Source organism: Archocentrus centrarchus, chromosome 8 (assembly GCF_007364275.1).
Source record: "Archocentrus centrarchus isolate MPI-CPG fArcCen1 chromosome 8, fArcCen1, whole genome shotgun sequence".
Taxonomy (NCBI): Eukaryota; Metazoa; Chordata; class Actinopteri; order Cichliformes; family Cichlidae; genus Archocentrus; species Archocentrus centrarchus.
Window position 1 is genome coordinate 25,802,576 of NC_044353.1, and position 19,966 is coordinate 25,822,541.

Sequence of the window (19,966 nt, forward strand, 5' to 3'; positions counted from 1 at the left end):
GAGTTGATTGTGAGAGTGCTGATTTGATGAGTAATCCTGGAGGACAGCTCAGTTCATCACCTGCCCTTCCAGGATAGTCCCATAGGTCCACAGAGGTGTGAGGTGCCCCTCCAGAAACAGCTCTTTGGTCTTTCTAGTGTTCACTTCCAGCTTTCATTGAATTACAGGAACTTGGTGTCTGCATGCTTCCTATATGTGAGCAAGAGCGCTTGTCTGTCAGGCGTGCCACATGAATTGAAGTCCCTAGTCACTGTATCTAGAAGAGTTAGACAATGATCCACAACTGTGCTCTTTCAAATTGGAGACAACTCCACAATCACCACCCTCTTCTTGCATTCATATATGACTGTGGTGAGTGCCACAGGTTTGAAATTTAGTTTTTTGGGGAACAGGATTTAAACAACCTTCTGGTCCTCAAAATGCAACAAAGTAACAGGTGTTGCATTTCTTTGGGTAAATTTCTCCTCCATCTTATTTTTGTATCAGAGCCTTGCTTGTTTTTTATGCTTCAGCTCCCCCATCAGTGCATTGGCATGTTTTTCCCTCTCTGTTTTTTCCTTAGATCCCAGTGTTTTTCAGCTCTCTGGGGTTGTTATTAGGATACAATCTGACCTGTTTAGTTGGAATGGCACCGTTACCACAGATTGACATTTACAGGCAGGTAGACTTACTGAGTGTGTTCAGGTCTCCTTCTCTTCTCCGGCAGAATATCTCCTAGTCAGTGAGCTCAAAAGACCCTCTATGTATTTTCACAGAATTGTTATTGCAGATCTGAATGACTTTTGAATGGATCTTGAGCATTTTCAGTCTTTGCCTGTGTTTGGCAGCAGTAATCTCATATAATGGCCTGAGAAACCAAGTGGAAAACAGCGCATATACTTTTGCTGGGTATATTTTCAAGACATAAGTCTCGTGTTCTGCTCCAGGTGTCGGTCTAACACGGTGATGTTGCTGCAGAAAGGTATGCTGATCAGTGCTGTAGATGTCTGCAATGCATTTAGCTGCACCCACGTCCTCAGGGCCAAGGACACAGGCAAGAATGACAGTTAACTGCATGGATGGCAAGCATGAAACGACAGTCATCATTTCATAAGACTGCGAGGAGATGTTTTCATGAACTGTAAAAGTTGGTTGCCCATTTAACATTTGAATTTGAGTAACTGTAACTGTAATGTCCTTAGAACGCAGCTTTCAGTGAAACAAATACACTTCATTCAGGTAGTCAAATATGAATTGGCACAGGAAGTTCATCCATTTTATTTTGTAGCAAGTGCACATTTGACTGCCTGTAGCTATACCCAAGCATATTTTATCCATATTACTGTTTGCCTTGTTCTACTTTGATTTTTTTTTTTTCTCTGCACAGCTACCATTTCATGTTGCAGTATGAACTAAGCCCGGCCTACTTTCCTGTCACTGAGTCATATTGAAATCTTATTTCCATTGCATTATGACTTTAATACCATAGTCCTCGTGTAATTCAGGCTTTATGTATGTGCTTGCATATTTTTTCTGCTTTTCTGGTAGCACAATCCACAACAATCCAATAAGGAAGGCATTAGGGAACTTGCTCTGCATCGAATCATTCAAACATAAAAGCATTTAAAGGGATGGGGTTCATATGACTCAGCTTCGGGCTCAGAAACAGAGCCAATAAGTGATTAAAAGTGTACATGGTTTAGCTTTAACTACAGTGACTACCTGAAGGCTGTCACCTTCAAACTTGCCTACAAAATATATAATGGAAGTAAAGCTTCAGAGGAGAGCTTGCATACATTTCAACAGTCCACTCATATATTACAAAGGATGCAGCAAAATCTAGAATAAAGACTCTTTAAGACAGAGAGGAAATTTAAAAGGAGAATGTATCATGTAGAAGCAAGATGGTGAGGAAGGAAACAATTGCAGAGAGATGATAGAAACAGAAAGATGCAGGATTGTTATAAGCAGTACTTTGGTGAAGAGCCAAGAGGAAGGTGGGTGGGACAGGAGGTGGGAGATGGGGTGGTGGTGGGGTGGTAGAGGGTTGGTGGATAGGGCAGAGAACTGAATAAACATCAGGATTATTGAATGTGATGGAGAGAGGTGGAGACAGAGCTGGTTATCCAGATGCCTTGCCAGAAGATAAAGAGAAAGTAAGGAGCCAGCAGGGTCCTCTCTAGGGAAATGCTCAGAGGAAGGAGAAAAGGAAATGGGGAAAAGGAAGAGGGGGCAAACAGGGGGCAAATAGAGTTTTCCGGTAACACAAGCAGGAAAAAAGTAGGACAAGATGTTAAGCATCAGGAAAAGAGACGGACAATATATCGGGCCCTTTCTTCCATAACCAATTATGGTCTGTAATAGCCAAATCATTTATTTGCTGATAGAGCATAATTGCGCGTCAGAGGGTTTGACTAGTGGTAACTGAGCTAATAAATCTCAGATGATTTACTGCAGTCACACGAGCATGCACACACACAGCCACACGCGCTCATCATTTAGTGTACACGAAAAGAAGGGAGTGTTATCCTATCTGCTCGCTGAATCACAATTCCCGCTCTACTGGAACATTAAGTAAACCTGCAGAGATGCTAATGCAATTATGGCATTCTTGCTCTGTACACAAATCAGAATAATTAAAAGGTCAAAGAGGACGCAGTAAGCCATTAATATCTCATCTGTATGTATTTGTTGGCGCTAAATTGCTTGGTGGGTAGAGGGTTGTTTTTCAAAGGTAGATATGCTGTTTTGTTGCTTGTTGTTTACTTGTCCTTGCAAGGCATTAGCGTTAGCTTAACAACACACTTTTTTTTTTTTTTCCCTGTGTTGCTCATCAATATAGGTTAAAACACAGAGTGGGAACACCAGTACTCATGTCCCACTCAATGCATACATGTGCACAGCAGATATGCAGTGAATAGTTTAATGTGTGTGCGTGTCTGCAAGTGTCTTTGTGTGTGAACTCTGGGGAGTAAAGCTGCGTGTTCAGCAGTTGTCAATCCCTATGTGGCCATTGTTAACCTTGCATCGCTCAGCAGGTGTAGTGCTGCACAGGGTAAGATATCTGTGGGTGTTCAGTGGAGTGATAATGGGGGGTTGGCCTTTGTTTTACCACCCCAAACACTTTATTGAAAGGTGTGGAGACAAAGCATTGTGGTCAGCATAGAGGACCACTTCAATATATGCTGAAAAAGTAAAATACTAGGCTGATGTGTGGCAACTTTAGTGACATGTGCATAATCATTTTATCAGAGGACCTTTAATGCTTCAGATACTCCACTGACAGTAGTGACAGTAAAATACCAAACCTAAAAAAGGGAAAATGAACTTAAAAATGGATAAATAAAAAAGGATGTAGCTTCGAGGTCTGTGAAGTTAATATGGAAATGCTTTAAAATGGCATTATGTGTAAAGACCAGCAGAGGGCAGTTTCTCTGGTTGTAAAAATAATTTAAGCCTCAGTCATACAGGCATAGAGATCAGTCAGCGACCTCCTGCTTTGGATGCTACCCAGTTTCTGCAGCCACCTGTAGTTTGCATAGGAATTGCTGACTTGTCTGCAAATACTTGGCATTTACCCTCCAAGCTGTAGTGAAACTTGAAAGTTGTGCATTATCACGTAACCAACCAATACATTTGAACTTTTATTCTTGTAGCCAAGTATTTAAAACTTATTTTCATAATGGAGTTTTCGATCGGGGCTAAAATAGGATTTTTTTTTTTTTCTTGGGATGCTGAGGTGCCAGTAAACATGTTCTTTGTCAGTTTCTTTTAAATGTGAATTTTTTTGTTAATTTATTGGTTGTAAGGTACACTGCATGAACTGCCAAAGGTTTACCTAATTTTACAAACTTCCATCACAAGGTGGCAGCATTGCAAAGAACAGTAGTTACCCCTGTAAGATTTTGCAAAGTGCATCTTGGTCTATGGTTCGTGTCACATTTGTTTTATGTTGGGGAATTCGTTTGGTCTGCACCAACCTGGAGATGCATGGAGGACAGTGATGCAAAACTGCTTTGAATTTTCCAGCAATATTTTAACAAGAGGTGGCATATTTTTTTGCTGTTGGTGTCAGTGATCAATATCTGCTGTGTAGCAAGATGCTAAGTGTGTCATCTCCAGAGTTGCCAGAGTGTCCAAAGTTAGCGAAACTGCTGTGAAATGAAAGTGCATATAGACACTGTGTCCTGTGTGGCAACTAATTTCCTGGCTACGCTTTGATGGCAAATGTTCTCAGTTTCTGGTTTGTGTGGCACATCTCACAGTTTCATTACTGCTTGGCAGTTTCCAAGTGTTTGCAGACAGGTCGGTGTCTTCTGTGCAAACCACTTCCACAGAGACCTGCTAGTGATTAAAGCAATCGGAGGCAGGTTTTTGATGCAGCACCATATATCTCTTTGCGGCCAATTTTCAAGTCTTATTGAATTAAACATTATGTTCACTTTACAAATTATGGTCATCATTAGAGTTAAAAAATATAATAAACCAAATAGACTTTAGGGTGTGGCTAAGTTGTGATACATCATTTACCTGATCCAGTATTTGGGTTGTATCTTACATCATAGAAGACAGTAAATCTTTAAAAAAAAAAAAAGACTCAGACATGCTCATGAGAAAAAGCAAGTTCGTTGTCATGGCACGTTGGATCCCTGCTTTTTTTTTTTTTTTTTTTTTTGAGGGTGGTCTTCATCCTGAGGGCTGCCTTGACCTTTTCTTTCTATTTATGAACGTGCACATCTTGACAACATCTAACATGTTAATCATTATTGCCGTTTCAGACGGGGAGATAGAAAAGACTTTGATTCACCTCTGATTTTGACTGATTGTTGTTCAGTGTGATTCTTGAGCTCTGTTGTACTAATCCCAGGCCCACTGTTAATTACCACACCACTCCTCTCACCTCCCCAGCCTGTGATTGGCTATCTTTATCTGAGCAAGGATGCACCCTGGGGGCTGTGTGTGTGTATATATACACCACTCTGATGGGTCTCTTTTTATCAGAGTAGATAAAGATGCAAAGATTGACGATCTCTACTTTTCCTGTGGGCTCTGCTGCTAAAGATTTGGGAGATGGATGAAATTCAATATAAAGACTCTCCCTCATTCTATGCAAAGAAAAGGAAGGGAGGGAAAAGTGGAGGCAGATGGAGGTGAAGAGGAGGAGGGAAAGATGAGGAGTGGAGGACGGGGGAAGCAGGCAGGGAGCGGAGGTGTTGCCGGGGTGACAAGAAGAGAAGGATGAAGTGGGACGTGCCAGTGGAGCGTCGGTAATCTGGGGCTCTGGCTGGCTGACAGTACAGTCATGCACACATACACACATACTCCTGCTCAATCTATGGCCTCAAGCGCACAACCAGTGTACACAGGTCCGCAGTCGGTGGTCTGTCTGCAAGGTGTTTTAGGGCCAGGGTGAGCCATGTTTTCTCCTCCTGCCCTGGCACGGCCACTCAGTTGGACATAATGTAGAAGATGGAGAGAGAGCGAGAGGGAGAGAGAGCAGCAAATAAGACAGACAGCTAGGGACACACAATCAGACAGAGAGAAAAAAGACAATGTTTGGAACTGGCAGCCTCACTTTTCTCTCTCTCACCCTCTTGCTTTCTTTGTGTGTCTTTCTCACTCCCTGCATTTCTTCCAATACTCCTACTCTCTCCCAACTCTTTCACAATCCTTTTGTCCCTCCCTGCCTTCCCTCGCTTAGATTTTTTTTTTTTTTTTTGTATACACGATATTCTGCCTAAGCCAGTGTCCCAGTGAGGTGGCAGTAGCAGGGGATGAATGAGGAGAAGGGTGGAGGGATGGAGTGACCTAGAAGAAAAAAGAGAGTGAGGGACAGAAAGCTAAAAGGAGCGCGGATGGAGAATGCTGGGAAACCCTCAGGTGGGCAGTCGGAGTGGTCCCCTCACCCCTCTCCTCCATTTGTGTGTCCTGGTCCCTGCTTGTTTTCGTCTATTGTCCATCTCCCTCCTCCTCCTCACTTTCTCTTTAGAGTTTTTCTTTTAACATTGCTGGATTCGCTTGGATGCTTGTGGTTTTTAATCTTGATAACTTGAAGCACTGAGGGACTTTGGATGTGTTTGACAGTGTGTTTGTGCATCTGTTTGATTGTGGTTGGTTGTCATGAGAGTCACGTAGCTCTGCTGTCTGCCTTTGCCTGCCTCCTGTATGTTCAAAGGCTGTTGAGCTTGGTGGCTCCTTTAGGACTTGCTGCTGTTGCTGCCACCGCTGCCTCATTCATGACAAGCTTTTCACAAACTCTGCTTTTGCGTCCCATGTGCCCTTTGGGAGTTTTTAAGTCATTTGTAGCCAGTCAGTTGTGGTTCATTTGATTTCTGTTCTCGCGTCTTCTGCTGCAACGCTGATATATATTTGCTTTTTTTGCTAGAACTTATCCTTTGCTGCTATTGAAGCTAATTCATATTTACTGACTCTATGAGGGCTCCTGCAGTCCCTTAAACAGTGAACTTGTCTGTTTCCAAGGAGATGTCAGCTTGCCAAAATAAAAGCCCTCAGTCAGTGTTGCCACTCCCTTTTCCAACATTTTTTCATATTCCTTTCTCTGCCCCTCTGCTGTCTGCACATATTTAGTGACAATATGATGCAGGGGAAACTAGCTGGATGATGTTAGCAGAACAGCTGGGCCAGCTAGACCAGTTATTCTTCACAATTATACTACTCTAATGACCTCAGTGACAGCATGTGCAAGAGTTTGTCGGGCGACGAGGAGCCTCACAGAGCGTCTAGGATGCTGTGAAGTGACTACAGCTTCTCTCTAGCTATTCCTACATGATGACTTCAGCTGAAAAGGACTGTGGTGAGACGCTAACATGGCACCTTTGCACTCCGATACAGGGATATAACAGTAATGAGTGTGTTTTTTTGTGTGCGTGGTGGTGTTTTTGTGTGTGTCCGTGTGTTGGAGTTCTCATTAGCCCACAGGGTTTTCGTCAATAGAGGCCAGCACCTCTCCTCCCCTCTTTTGTCTCTTCCTGGTAGCACACTATAGCACAAATTAGAATATGTTTGCAGTGTGTATATTTTTTCAAGTGTTAATGTGTTGGTGTGTATGAAACTTGTGCAGTAATCCTTGATTTACAAGTTGGCCTTCTGTTTCTCCTTTTTTATTGTTGCTTTACGAGAAGACTCCCTTTTTTCCCCCCATTAATTAGTCAACTGAACCCCAAGAGTTTAAACCATTATTTATTCATCATGCCCTCAGTTCAAACTCATCACTTAATAGCAAGTTAATGTGTGTCTGTCTGCGTGCTTATGCGTGCATTAGTGCCAGGAGGGTGCAGGGTTCACAGAGTCAAAGCATCTAATACACAAACACAGTGAGACAGACAGACACACACACACACACACACACACACAGGCGTGCACTTTCTTTGCAAAGCAGCCACTTCAGAGATTAAAACGAAGCAAACTCCTGAATAAACGACTTTTCTCTTCCACATCTTCTAAAAACGCCTACACTCTGTCGTCTTCATAAAATGAGTTTAAAGGATTCGAGACAGCTAGACAATAGGTGGTGGGAGATTAAAAGTGGGCAGCTGACATTTGTGTGTGCTGGGATTTCTGTGAGAAAGATACATCTATGTTATGTGAAGGATCACAGACAGTATGTAGGTGTGTGTGTGTGTGTGTGTGTGAGTGTGAGTGTGTGAGAGAGAGAGAGAGAGAGAGAGAGAGAGAAAGAAATCCCATTTGGCATTTTAAAATATTTTATTTAATTCATTATAAGCTATTAATACTCATCATAATCAAATGACAACTTGTCCTGACATTCAACACATTATGATCTGTATCATTAACAAGTAGTACCGCTAACTTTTCTTTCTTTTTCTTTTTTTTTTTGTCATCATTTCAAAATATAGCAAACCAAACAGTCCATGGTTTACAACAAACTGGTTTATTTTCTGTTATCCACGGTGTAATATTTGGTCTGTGAACGATTTTGCTTTTTGCATTTTGGCATTTAAAAAGCTGAGGTTCATTAATGTTTGTTCATTTTTATTGTAAATATATTCTCTGGATACAAAAAAGCTTTTGGCCTGTAGTGGAATTTGTTTTAAAAATACATGTTAACCTGACCTCTGTCCAAAATATTTTCCACGCTGCCAAACGCAGTGAGACAGAGTTCCCATTTATAGTGTGTTACCCCCCGCGTGAATATGGATTACAGCACAAGCCTTCTCTAAATCTTTTCCATGAATTTTTCTTTCATTGTGAACTCTGGTGAGCAGGATACAATGCTCTTTATTAAACTATTCTCTGTCATCCATGTGTTTGTGGGGATCTAGTAAGTGATTTTTGTCTTTTACTTTCAGAAAACTGCCATTGCATCTATCTTTTTAGAAAGACCTCATGTTTAAATTGGAGGAAAGCAGCAAATCCTCACATCGCTGCAGTAGGGACCAGCAAAAAAAAAAAAATGTTGTTGATGAAAGGCATAAACAGTTAATCACTCAGTGGATTTCAGCACTGCTTTTTTAGGCTACAACTAGCATTTCTCTACACTTAGCTAAAGCTCCAGTTAGTTAGTATTCACTTTAAAAGATGCAGCTTTGCTTTGCCTTTTTTTTCTCCAGGCACCATTGAAACAGCACTCCGGAAGCATGCTGTTTGTCACTACCATGGAGAAGAGGAGAGAGATGTAAGGGTAAAATTGCTTGTGAAGAGACAGGAGAAAGAGGATGATAAAGGGCTGTGGCAGCATTTCTGAGAGCCCCATCTTACCCTCAAAGTGATATTTCTTTTTGATATATTTTCCTTTTCCTTTTCAGTCACATTGACACGACACGAACAGTCGACCTCTGGCAGCAGCTCTCTATGGAGATGTGTTCTCACCACAAGTGTCCATGTTATATTTAGAATATCAGCTATGGCAGTTTTTCTGAAATATAAAAGAGTTTAACCTCTACTGCCACACTTGGAAATGTACGCATGATATTCTAGGCATTAGTTGACACGCTGCAAAATCATACAAAGACCAGTGGAGTGTGGAGTTATGGTTAGTTACAGAGCAATTGTAGTGATTTGGTGTATTTAGTTATGGGCAAAAAAAACTTTATGGTAACAGTGACATACTGTACACTGTACAGTATGTACTAGAGAAAATGTGCTTATACTGTACACTGTACAGTATAAGCACATTTTCTCTAGTTTGAGGCAAAACTTTAAAATTTCCCTCCTGTTCTATGAAGAAAAAACCCTGTGTATGAACCCATACAATCAAGGATTTTTGCTATAAGCAGCTAAACATTATACAAGGACAAATGTCTAAATCTGAATGTCTAGTGTCTGTGACACTTCAAAGCCTCATTTTAACAGGGAATTATGACAGTTTAGATCAATTGTTAATCCGAATATGATAGCCTGCGTGTTGAAAACTAGGAAGGACTTTCATCCTTAAAATGATACCAAACCACACTAATCCCCAAGTATTCTTAAAGTGACAACAACATACTTTAAGAATGCAGCTACAGCTACAGTATAAAGTCTTAAGACTTTAAAATATTTTGTCTGCTATTTGATAATGGACACAAAAAATTTTATTTATTTATTTTTTTACAACCTGTTCATGATACATGAAGCATTGATAATGCAGGATGAAACTCATTAAGCTTTTTTTCAGTGTATAATTTAGATGTTAGTCAATATAAGTTCATTTTTGCTAGTAATAAGTTAGTGTGGATGTGGAATGGACCAGAGCTAATGACAAAATAGCTGCATCTTAAATGCTATACCACCCCCAGTGGTCAAAGACTAAGGTACATGTAACTTTTTTAACCATTTTCAAAACTGGGGTACTTTTGTATTGCTTGCATCAAGTCACAGCCAGTCAAAATTGGCTGCAAAGCTATTAAACGAGACACGAGGTCATATCTCCGTCATCTCAAGGTGCTTTATACTGTAAGGTAAAGACTCTACATTATTGAAAGAAAACCCCAACAATCAGACCCCCTATGAGCAAGCACTTGGCGACATTGCTAAGGGAAAATCCCCTTTTACCAAGAAGAAACCTCCAGCAGAACCAGGCTCAGGGAGGGGCAGCCATCTGCTATGACTGGTTGGGGGTGACAGCGGGGAGACAGGAAAACATAGTACCAGTCAAAACTTTGGACACACCTACCCATTCAAATGCATACTGTAGAAGAGAGCCAGACATTAATATCTATACAAGTGGTGTATAAACACATAGAGAAAGAAAAGAGGTAAGTGACAAAAAAAATGCTAACGGCATCATGGGAAGCCCTCAGCAGCCTAGGCCTATTGCAGCATAACTAAGGGGTGGTTCAGGGGTGGTTTCTCAAAAAGGAAAGTTTTTAACTTAATCTTAAAATTAGAGAGAATGTCTGTCTCTTGAATCCAAACTGGGAGCTGGTTCCACAGAAAAGGGGCCTGAAAGCTGAAGGCTCTGCCTCCCATTCTACTCTTAAGTATGCTAGGAACCACAAGTAAGCCGGCAGTCTTAGAGCGAAGTGCTCTGTTGAGGTGATATGGTACTATGAGGTCTTCAAGATAATATGGGGTCTGGTTTTTCAAGACCTTGTATGTGAGGAGAAGATTTTAAATTTGATTCTGGATTTAACAGGAAGCCAATGAAGAGAAGCCAATATAGAAGAAATATGCTCTCTCTTTCTAGTCCCTGTCTCGCTGTAGCATTTTGGATAAACTGAAGGCTTTTCAGGGAGTTTATAGGACAGCATTGTTTTCATCTCTATGTCAAATTGTTCCTGAGGAAATTAAAGCATCCCCTGCTTTATTAATTGCACGGCTATTTAACTGTGACAGCTGAAAATATGCATCAATATTGGAAGAATCAGGTCAGGAAATGTTCCATTGTTACCCGTGTAGCATGTAGCAGGAAATAGTCTGCTTCAGGTGCATTCACATTATACTGTACTCTGAAATACTTTGTGTGGGAGGCACACTTGTGGGGACACCCACAGTTCACAAATTGGTGCAATCTAAAATCATAGTCATAAAGACTTTGACCTTCTACTGTCCTGTAGTCCTAGACCAATTCAGGACTGCAGTGCATGTGTGAAAACAGTAATCTACATTTTTATGACTTGGTTGAAAGTAGCTTGCTTGCTATTGGTTCCAGGTCATGACTGACTGCTCTTGGCTCTGAACCTCCTTCATTCATTTCCTGGGCTCTGCTACAGCTTTATGTCCTGACGATCAGCCACAGTGTAGCAATGCCAGAGATAGCGAGAAGGGGATCCAGCTTAGTCTTTTTGGTGGATCTGGGCTGAGATTCAGGGAGACTAGATTTTTGGAGCTTGAAATTGTTTGTGTGGTGGGCAGGAGATGGTTGTGGTGGGGGGGTGGCATGAGGATAGTGCTGTAGCTACAGGCGCCATCTACAGACAAAATGGAACATTTGTACACACGTGCACCAAATGGCCAGAGGCTGAGAACAACAGCAACTCAAAAACTGAATATAACCGGATGTCAGCTGGAGATGAGAGTGGTTAGATTTTCTTCATGTAATTAAAGCCAGTACTGCATTTTTTTGACTGTAGGGAAGACATGAATATAAGAGCAGAGCCAGCCGGAGAGACACAAAGAAGCTGGAGAACATGCCATGAGTGACTGACAAGCTTTTAAGCAGGAATGAGAAATATCTCAAAAGTGTCTAGCGAAGCATAAAGAGCTCTACAGTCAGAAGTTGGACAAAAAAGGGAAAATGCGGCCAAAAAAGAAGCAGGGATGGCATGAGAGACTGGAGGAAGGCTCTGTTTTTGAAAAACCTGCCACATCAAGGCAAAAAGTGCTCTTTATGGTATCAAACAAATCAGGGTCTTTTGCGTGTGTATGCCAAAACCACATGAGTGAAACCTTTCTGTTTTGGATCAGATTACAAGTTGGTAAAATACCCTGATTTGTTAAGCTCTATGACCAGTGAATCCCACACTAAAGCTTTCATTCATTTCACTCTCTTCATGTGTTGATTGACTGAAAATGACAGCTTCTACTTACAGGGGTTGGACAATGAAACTGAAACACCTGGTTTTAGACCACAATAATTTATTAGTATGGTGTAGGGCCTCCTTTTGCGGCCAATACAGCGTCAATTCGTCTTGGGAATGACATATACAAGTCCTGCACAGTGGTCAGAGGGATTTTAAGCCATTCTTCTTGCAGCATAGTGGCCAGGTCACGACGTGATGCTGGTGGAGGAAAACGTTTCCTGACTCGCTCCTCCAAAACACCCCAAAGTGGCTCAATAATATTTAGATCTGGTGACTGTGCAGGCCATGGGAGATGTTCAACTTCGCTTTCATGTTCATCAAACCAATCTTTCACCAGTCTTGCTGTGTGTATTGGTGCATTGTCATCCTGATACACGGCACCGCCTTCAGGATACAATGTTTGAACCATTGGATGCACATGGTCCTCCAGAATGGTTCGGTACTCCTTGGCAGTGACGCGCCCATCTAGCACTAAGTACTGGGCCAAGGGAATGCCATGATATGGCAGACCAAACCATCACTGATCCACCCCCATGCTTCACTCTGGGCATGCAACAGTTTGGGTGGTACGCTTCTTTGGGGCTTCTCCACACCGTAACTCTCCCAGATGTGGGGAAAACATCAAAAGTGGACTCATCAGAGAAGAATACATGTTTCACATTGTCCACAGCCCAAGATTTGCACTCCTTGCACCATTGAAACCGATGTTTGGCATTGGCACGAGTGACCAAAGGTTTGGCTATAGCAGCCCGGCCGTGTATATTGACCCTGTGGAGCTCCCGACGGACAGTTTTGGTGGAAACAGGAGAGTTGAGGTGCACATTTAACTCTGCCGTGATTTGGGCAGCCGTGGTTTTATGTTTTTTGGATACAATCCGGGTTAGCACCCGAACATCCCTTTCAGACAGCTTCCTCTTGCATCCACAGTTAATCCTGTTGGATGTGGTTCGTCCTTCTTGGTGGTATGCTGACATTACCCTGGATAACGTGGCTCTTGATACATCACAAAGACTTGCTGTCTTGGTCATAGATGCGCCAGCAAGACGTGCACCAACAATTTGTCCTCTTTTGAACTCTGGTATGTCACCCATAATGTTGTGTGCATTGCAATATTTTGAGCAAAACTGTGCTCTTACCCTGCTAATTGAACCTTCACACTCTGCTCTTACTGGTGCAATGTGCAATTAATGAAGATTGGCCACCAGGCTGGTCCAATTTAGCCATGAAACCTCCCATACTAAAATGACACGTGTTTCAGTTTCATTGTCTAACCCCTGTAGATGTGATAAAGTGTAAATGCATTTCTGCAAAGTCAAGAAAGCAAGAGCAAAATGCAGTATTTCCAGGAGGAATGATGAGTGTTTACTTAAATATTTATCTACAGTCCATCATGTAAATACTTGTGGCAGCACATCGATTTTGCCTTCAGATAACACTACATGCAACTAGGGATTCACTGAATTGATATTTGCTGAAGGGTATGGTGGAATTAAGACACTTTTTTTTTTTAACTTTGTCTTTTTTATTTTTATTTTTTGTTTTTTGCAGCTACAGTATAACAAGTAAATACTTCCAAGTACATAAAAATAGATAAATAAAATTAAAAATTTATAGTTTTCACCTAATTTGCTTGCACTCATTTCAGTGTTATGCTGGAGGATGGAGTAAAGAGAGTGAGGCTCAGGTACGGAAGACTTTTCATGGGAGTCGCTGACTGATAAAATAGTGTGCTTTGTTTTGGGAGATCTGTTTGTTTGTCTCTCTGTCCATCTTCTTGGAGTCCTCGGGTGAGATTAATGTCTTGCTGTCAAATCGTGGACACCCTACTGTCAAACACACACTCCCAAGCCTATTTATAACCAGACGCTCGCTCACAAACGCTAATGAGTCTCGAGGTGAGAAATGGATTTGAAGGACACCTTCAATAACCTGGCTTCTGCTCTCTGCACCCTCTTTGCCCGTCACCTATCTGGTCCCCAGCTCTAGCGCCTGCTTCTTTCCTAAAAAAATTTTTTCTGTTTCTCCCTGTGCACACCTCATCCTGGCCCACTCCTCCCCTCTCTTTCACAACTTTTCAGCTGCTTTTCAATGCTCACCTGAAAACCATCAATTACTCCTCTCTTCACTGCCCTCTTACTGCCAGCCTCTATGTTCCCATTTTTTATTTTTTGACTCTCTAAGTTTCATCCACCTCAATACTTGGGTTCTCTTATTGTCTCTCTGTAGCAGACATTGTCTCTCTGTCAATCTCCATTTCTCCCGCTCTGTCTCTGGGCTCGTTGTGAGTCAGTGCTAGTGCTTACTGGATCAGCCATGGGCTGCTCTGCCAACTGCACTGGGGCTGTGGGGCAGAACATTTAACAATTGTCAGATTCAAACTCCATTCAGACAGCAGGTGGAAAGAAGAAAGGGCTGGAACAATCACTAAAATAGAGACATTTCTTGATGTCTTTTTTTATATTACATGCTGCTGTATTCTCTTTTAAAGACCTAGACTCCCAAATGAGTCCTGCTTTAGCTTTAAAACTGTGGTACCCCGCCTATGTGAATGTGTCCAGAGAGGCAGCTTTTCTGTGGGTGTGATTGGCAGCATGAGGCCTTAAGATTGAAGGAAAAACATTCAGTCAGATTGCCCTTGGGACTCGTCATAACTGACATTTAACTTGAGTAAATGTTACTCGGTGCTCTTGAGTTTTAGGGAGTAGGTGTTTTTGGCATGCCTATATCGAGCCCTCCAGCTATTAGTCCCATGATACAATACAATAAGTGACTAAAAGTATACTACAGGGAACACTGTAGCAATCAGAGATTTTACATGCTATAATACGGAATCAAAAAGTTACCCGTAAATTTAAATCAAGGGAAACCAAATGTTTATCTGAGTTCCTAATAAGCTATCTAAAGTCAAAAAAGCAAAGCAACCAAAAGCAGCAGAATACATCTGATGTTCTCTCTTTTGGTTTGATTGATTTTGACTGCTGCAGCTGAAGTGTTTTGAAGTGGTGGCAGCAACATTGGTTAATCCTCATCTTGCTGTGGTAAGCCATTTGGGAGTGAGCTGAGATACTGAGGTTAGTCTGGAAGGGCACAGTTTACTTTACTGCAACTTTACTGCTCTTTAAGTTTCACCAACTAAAACTGCTATTTGCACCCCCCCCCCCCCCCCCCCCCCCCCCACACACACACACACACACACACAAAGTGACATCACAATTGGCTTGTGAACTCACTTTACTCACTCACTTTATTGTTTCTGTTAAGTGACCTTAACAGAAACAATCCATATTAGTACGTCTCAAAAAATTTGAATATCATGACAAAGTGCATTTGCTGATGTAATTTAATTCATATATTCTATATTCACTCATTTTGATGATTTTGCGTTATACTCATAAACATCAGAATCCAGTATTTCCAATTCTTTGTCCAGTTCAAGTTTGAGTAAATTACTGTTCAAACAGCATAGATATTGTGTATCTCTCGGTCTAGTTCAGCACATACGACCATAATCATGGAGAAGACTGCTGACTTGACAGTAGCACGATAACGATCATCGACACCCTCCACAAGCGGTGTAAGCCACAGAAGGTCATTGCTGAAAAAGCTGTTTGCAGAGGGCTGTATTGAAGCATATTAATAGAAAGTTTACTGGAAGGAAAGGTATGGGGGGGTGCACAATCAACAGAGATGACCGCAGCCTTGAGAGGCTTGTCAAGAAAAGTCGATTTAAGAACTTCACAAGGAGTGGACTGAGGCTGGTGTCAGTGCATCAACAGCCGCCATGCAGACGTCTTCAGGACAGGAGCTACAACTGTTGCATTTAATAACAAGCCACTCCTGAAGCAGAGACGAGATCAGCTGCATCTTCGCTGGGCTAAAGAGAAAAAGAACTGAACTGTTGCTCAGTGGTTCAAAGTCCTCTTTTCAGATGAAAGTAAATTTAGCATTTTATTTATAAATCAAGGTCTCAGAGTCTGGAGGAATAGTGGAGAGGCACAGAATCCAAGTTGTTTGAAGTCCAGAGTGAAGTTTTCTCAGCCTGTGATGATTTTGGGGTGCTATGTCAGCTGGTCGTGTTGGTGGTGGTTGGTCCGCTGTGCTTTATCAAACTCAAAGTCAACACAACTGTCGACTCGAACCCACCCAATTTAGCAGTGGGCCAGTATTAACTATTTGCCGATCTATCAGTATCTGCATTTACAACAGCTGATAAATGAAAAATTTAAAAAGTAAAGATGAGACGTGAGGAACCCTTCCTCATACCTGGAGGTTGCTGCTTGAACACAGTGTTGTATTCATATTGATTGCTGTTTATAGCACCAGGCTTGTCAGGGGGTTGTCTCTGTTGTTTTTGTTGTTGCATTGGGCGCTGTGTTGTGTTGGCAGTGACAGCTTGTTAACGTCTAACTCGTCATCTCCTCCTCCTCTTTCGTGCCAACTGGCTGCTCTTCCCCCGCTCACCTACAGTACATCACAACAGAACCCCGAACATCCATCTGCACGGCTGCCCCACCCCATTCATCTTTCCGCACACCAACCCAAATGAAACACTTGAAGCACATGCAGTAGAGACATGAGATAGAGGAGGAAAGAGACATCTTTAAGCTTCTCTAAGCAACTGGAAATGAGGTAATACTGTGGATAAATGTACTCAAAGATCACAGAGCATGTGATAAATGAATAGAAAACAGACAAGTGGCACATATTGCATGGCTGTTACTGTCTGCTCTACTATGATGCCTTGAAGGGCAACCATTCAAGAGCAAGAAGAGATAAATGAGCAAGATGCAAAATTTCATTTAGTTAAGTCAAGGTAACATAATAATGCAGTACTTCAAAAGCATTTGAAAAAGCACAGCGACATGGAATAATGGTGCATTATCCTGAGGATGCAGGATGCCATTATCAAAGCATAATACTATAGATTAGTAGAGGACACACTTATTTATTAGAGGAAATGTCTTTCAGATGCCCTCTAAGCAAGCTACTCTGCTTCTCTGTGGATTATTGGAGCGAAAAAACACTTGAAATCAGGTCATAGCTTTTTCTCAAGGAAAAAAAAAGAGAGAAATTCTGGAAAATAATATTTTCTTTGCAGATAAAATAAAAATAAAATTCATTACAACTGTCCTTTTTTTTTTTAAAAAAAACAACAACATTTTTTGAAACAGTCATCAATAGTGACAGACAGTATAGTCATATCACATAATAATAAAGAACAGAAAGATATAAAAATTGATTTTATTGTTACGGCGTAAAAGCCTGCACTTCCATTCAATTAAATTTTATTTATACAGCGCCAAATGACAACAAACAGTCGCCTCAAGGCGGATGGAAGGGAACCCACACGATTACCTACACTCCTAGGGCAGACTGTTTCTTTAGGTAGTGAGCTCAAAAATAAATGTACACCTGGGAATCTTGGAGTTTTAGTTTCTCCTTCACATCGACTGTACAGTGAAGTCATTTCATTATGTCGACAAACCCTGCCATAAACATAAAATAGCAAACATTTTATTGACCATAATTCTCTGTTACACTGTGACTCTAATCCACTTTATATTTTCTGTGCTTGGCTTCTGACACTACCAAGGGACACATACTGAAAAGGTAAAGTTCTGTCAGCCAGGTTGCATTTTGTTGCTCTGACCTTTGTGAGGGAGACTAGGAAGCAGGCAATGGAGGGTGTCACGGGATATGAAGTCGAAGGTACAGCTGCTGTTTTGGAGTGTTTAGCTGAGCTTCTCTGCTGCCCACGTTGTGATATCCTCTGGGGACTGGTTAAAAATAAGCAATTACTCTGACGCCCCACTAGGGACTGCTGTGTGCCATTCATCTCCCCTTCTAGTACTGGGATCACAACAGACGTGACAAAAGCGTGCTAAATAAGCTGAAATACTAGATATGGGAATTCCTTTCTGATCTGTGTCACAGTTTTCACTTGACTTCAAATACACATGGCGCCTTTGTATTTGTGACACTCTTTCAGCATGTGTATTTTCTGATCTGACTGTCCTAACAGATGAGGGGTTTTGTTAACATGAAAGCAGATGACTTGAAAATGTGATTTGAAGATGAAAGTGGTATGTTTTAATTTTTGTTTTTTTTGTTTTTGCCTTTTAAAAGTAAAAGCCATTTCCTGCCAGGCAGCTGTAGGAAAATCCACCTCCTACCTCTTATCCTCTGATTTTTCCATTTGTCTTCTCTCTGATCCCCGTTGACAGAGAGCAGTTTGTACTGTGACACATGATGATCCGTATCATAACACAGATTCATGTGCCGTGTTGTCTCGACAAGTTGTAATCTCCGCTGCCCTGCTTGTGCCACATCTGTCGCCGGCTACGCCTCTCACCAAAATGCTCTTTAACCATATGCTGTGTGTGTGTGTGTGTGTGTGTGTGTGTGTGTGTGTGTGTGTGTGTGTGTGTGTGTGTGTGTTTGGGGGGGTAGCTAACTGCAGAGAGCTTTGTAGAACAGCTGACCTGTTGCCAAGGTAACCGATCTGCAGTGACAGTGGCTGTCATACTCGTCACAGCTAATGACTGGTTGTTTTGATTGAACCCTTTTTTTTATTTCTTTTCCAGTTTCTTGTAGGTAATTTTTTTTTTGTGCGCGTGTTTTTTTTGTTCTTCTAATTTAAAGAAAATCTGGCAGCAGCATTCCAATTAAATTGTCAGGATAATTCCGATCGGAGAGGAAAATCGCTTCTATTATTGTCATGATTTGAAGGAAATCAGCACTTCTGCGACTTTGCATGTCTGCCCCTCCAGGTGGAAGACATGAAAGGCTAATTGTGGCTTATATCTAAGAGCTAGAAAACTGTTTAGCAGAGACAAAGATGACTCTGGTAAAGGTCTAGCTTGTTCTTAGGCTGTTAAGGCATTTTGTGGACAAAAATAATAAAGAAACATTTAAAAAATGGTTTTGAGAATTACCAGTGCTGTTAATTTAGGGCAGCTGTGGCATAAACTTTACAATGGGTGGTGGTCTAATAAATCTGTTAAGCACTGTACATTGCAAAAAGCCACTGTATGATCCTACCGAGAGAAATATGAGGAATAGCAAACACATTTGTTATAAAATCAGTGACATTTACAAATGATAATGTTGCTGACTGAAAGGCAGCAATTCAATTTTTTTCGGGGTTTCGCTGCACATTTAATTCTGTTTGATTTGTGGAGCTGAATACTTTAACTTTCCCCTCAATTTTTGGGCATTTCTCCATTGCTGTTTCTACATCTGTTCCTGCAGACCATTTAATCAGCTGATGTAAGTGATGAATGAATTTCACTATGTAATGTAATCCACCACTTTGACTGAGGACCCATGGCCAGAGCCTAACTAATCTGACAGCAGATGTGTTCCTGTGGGAGACTGCTCGTTAGGTTAGCCTGTTGGCTCTGTCTGCAACGAGAATGCTAATGCTACAAGAGGCTTGGCAGCAGGTCTGCTGGGAGAGGTGACGGCAACCACATGTTGGAGCCAGCTCTGTAATCCTGCCCTATAAAACAAGTAACCTTACCAGAGCCACGAGGACAAGATTTAGTGCAAATTACACAACATTACACGATCATTAGGAAACCTTAGACACACAGCCTCAGCATCACAAATTGGGTTTTGGCTTTCATTCCAGTATATTAATATTAGAATAGGAATAATCTTCTTAAGGAGGTTATTTTGGTGCTTTTTAATTAGATAACAATAACAACAAGAAGAAACAGTAGTAAGTGGCTGCATTTACCTTTCTTGTGTATGCAGTGCTGTGTCTCTTTGGCAGTGGAATGTGTCATTGAATAGGGTTTATTCAATGAAAATAAATAAATACGGTCTTTAGCGTTGCTAGTCACCTGTTACTCATTAAAATATCACACTCATTGTTACTGGAAAAGGTATTTTAGCTCTATTTAAGCAGTGTCACAGTATAAATTACTTTGTCTTTTTCACCTCAGCATGCATTTTCTTTGTTACCTTTTAAGAGCTCTTGACAATCTGGTAATTTATTT

The 19,966-nt window shown here is 41.4% G+C and overlaps 1 protein-coding gene across 1 annotated transcript in view; it reads left to right on the top strand.

The window, feature by feature from the left end:
• The first annotated feature begins 5,800 nt into the window (after positions 1 to 5,800).
• Positions 5,801 to 19,966, top strand: part of srcin1a (SRC kinase signaling inhibitor 1a) — an 83,002-nt gene continuing 68,836 nt past the window's right edge. The window contains exon 1 of the mRNA XM_030735303.1: positions 5,801 to 5,859. Coding sequence (XP_030591163.1) covers positions 5,835 to 5,859 — 25 coding nt within the window. The 5' untranslated portion in view covers positions 5,801 to 5,834. The remainder of the gene's footprint in view (positions 5,860 to 19,966) is intronic.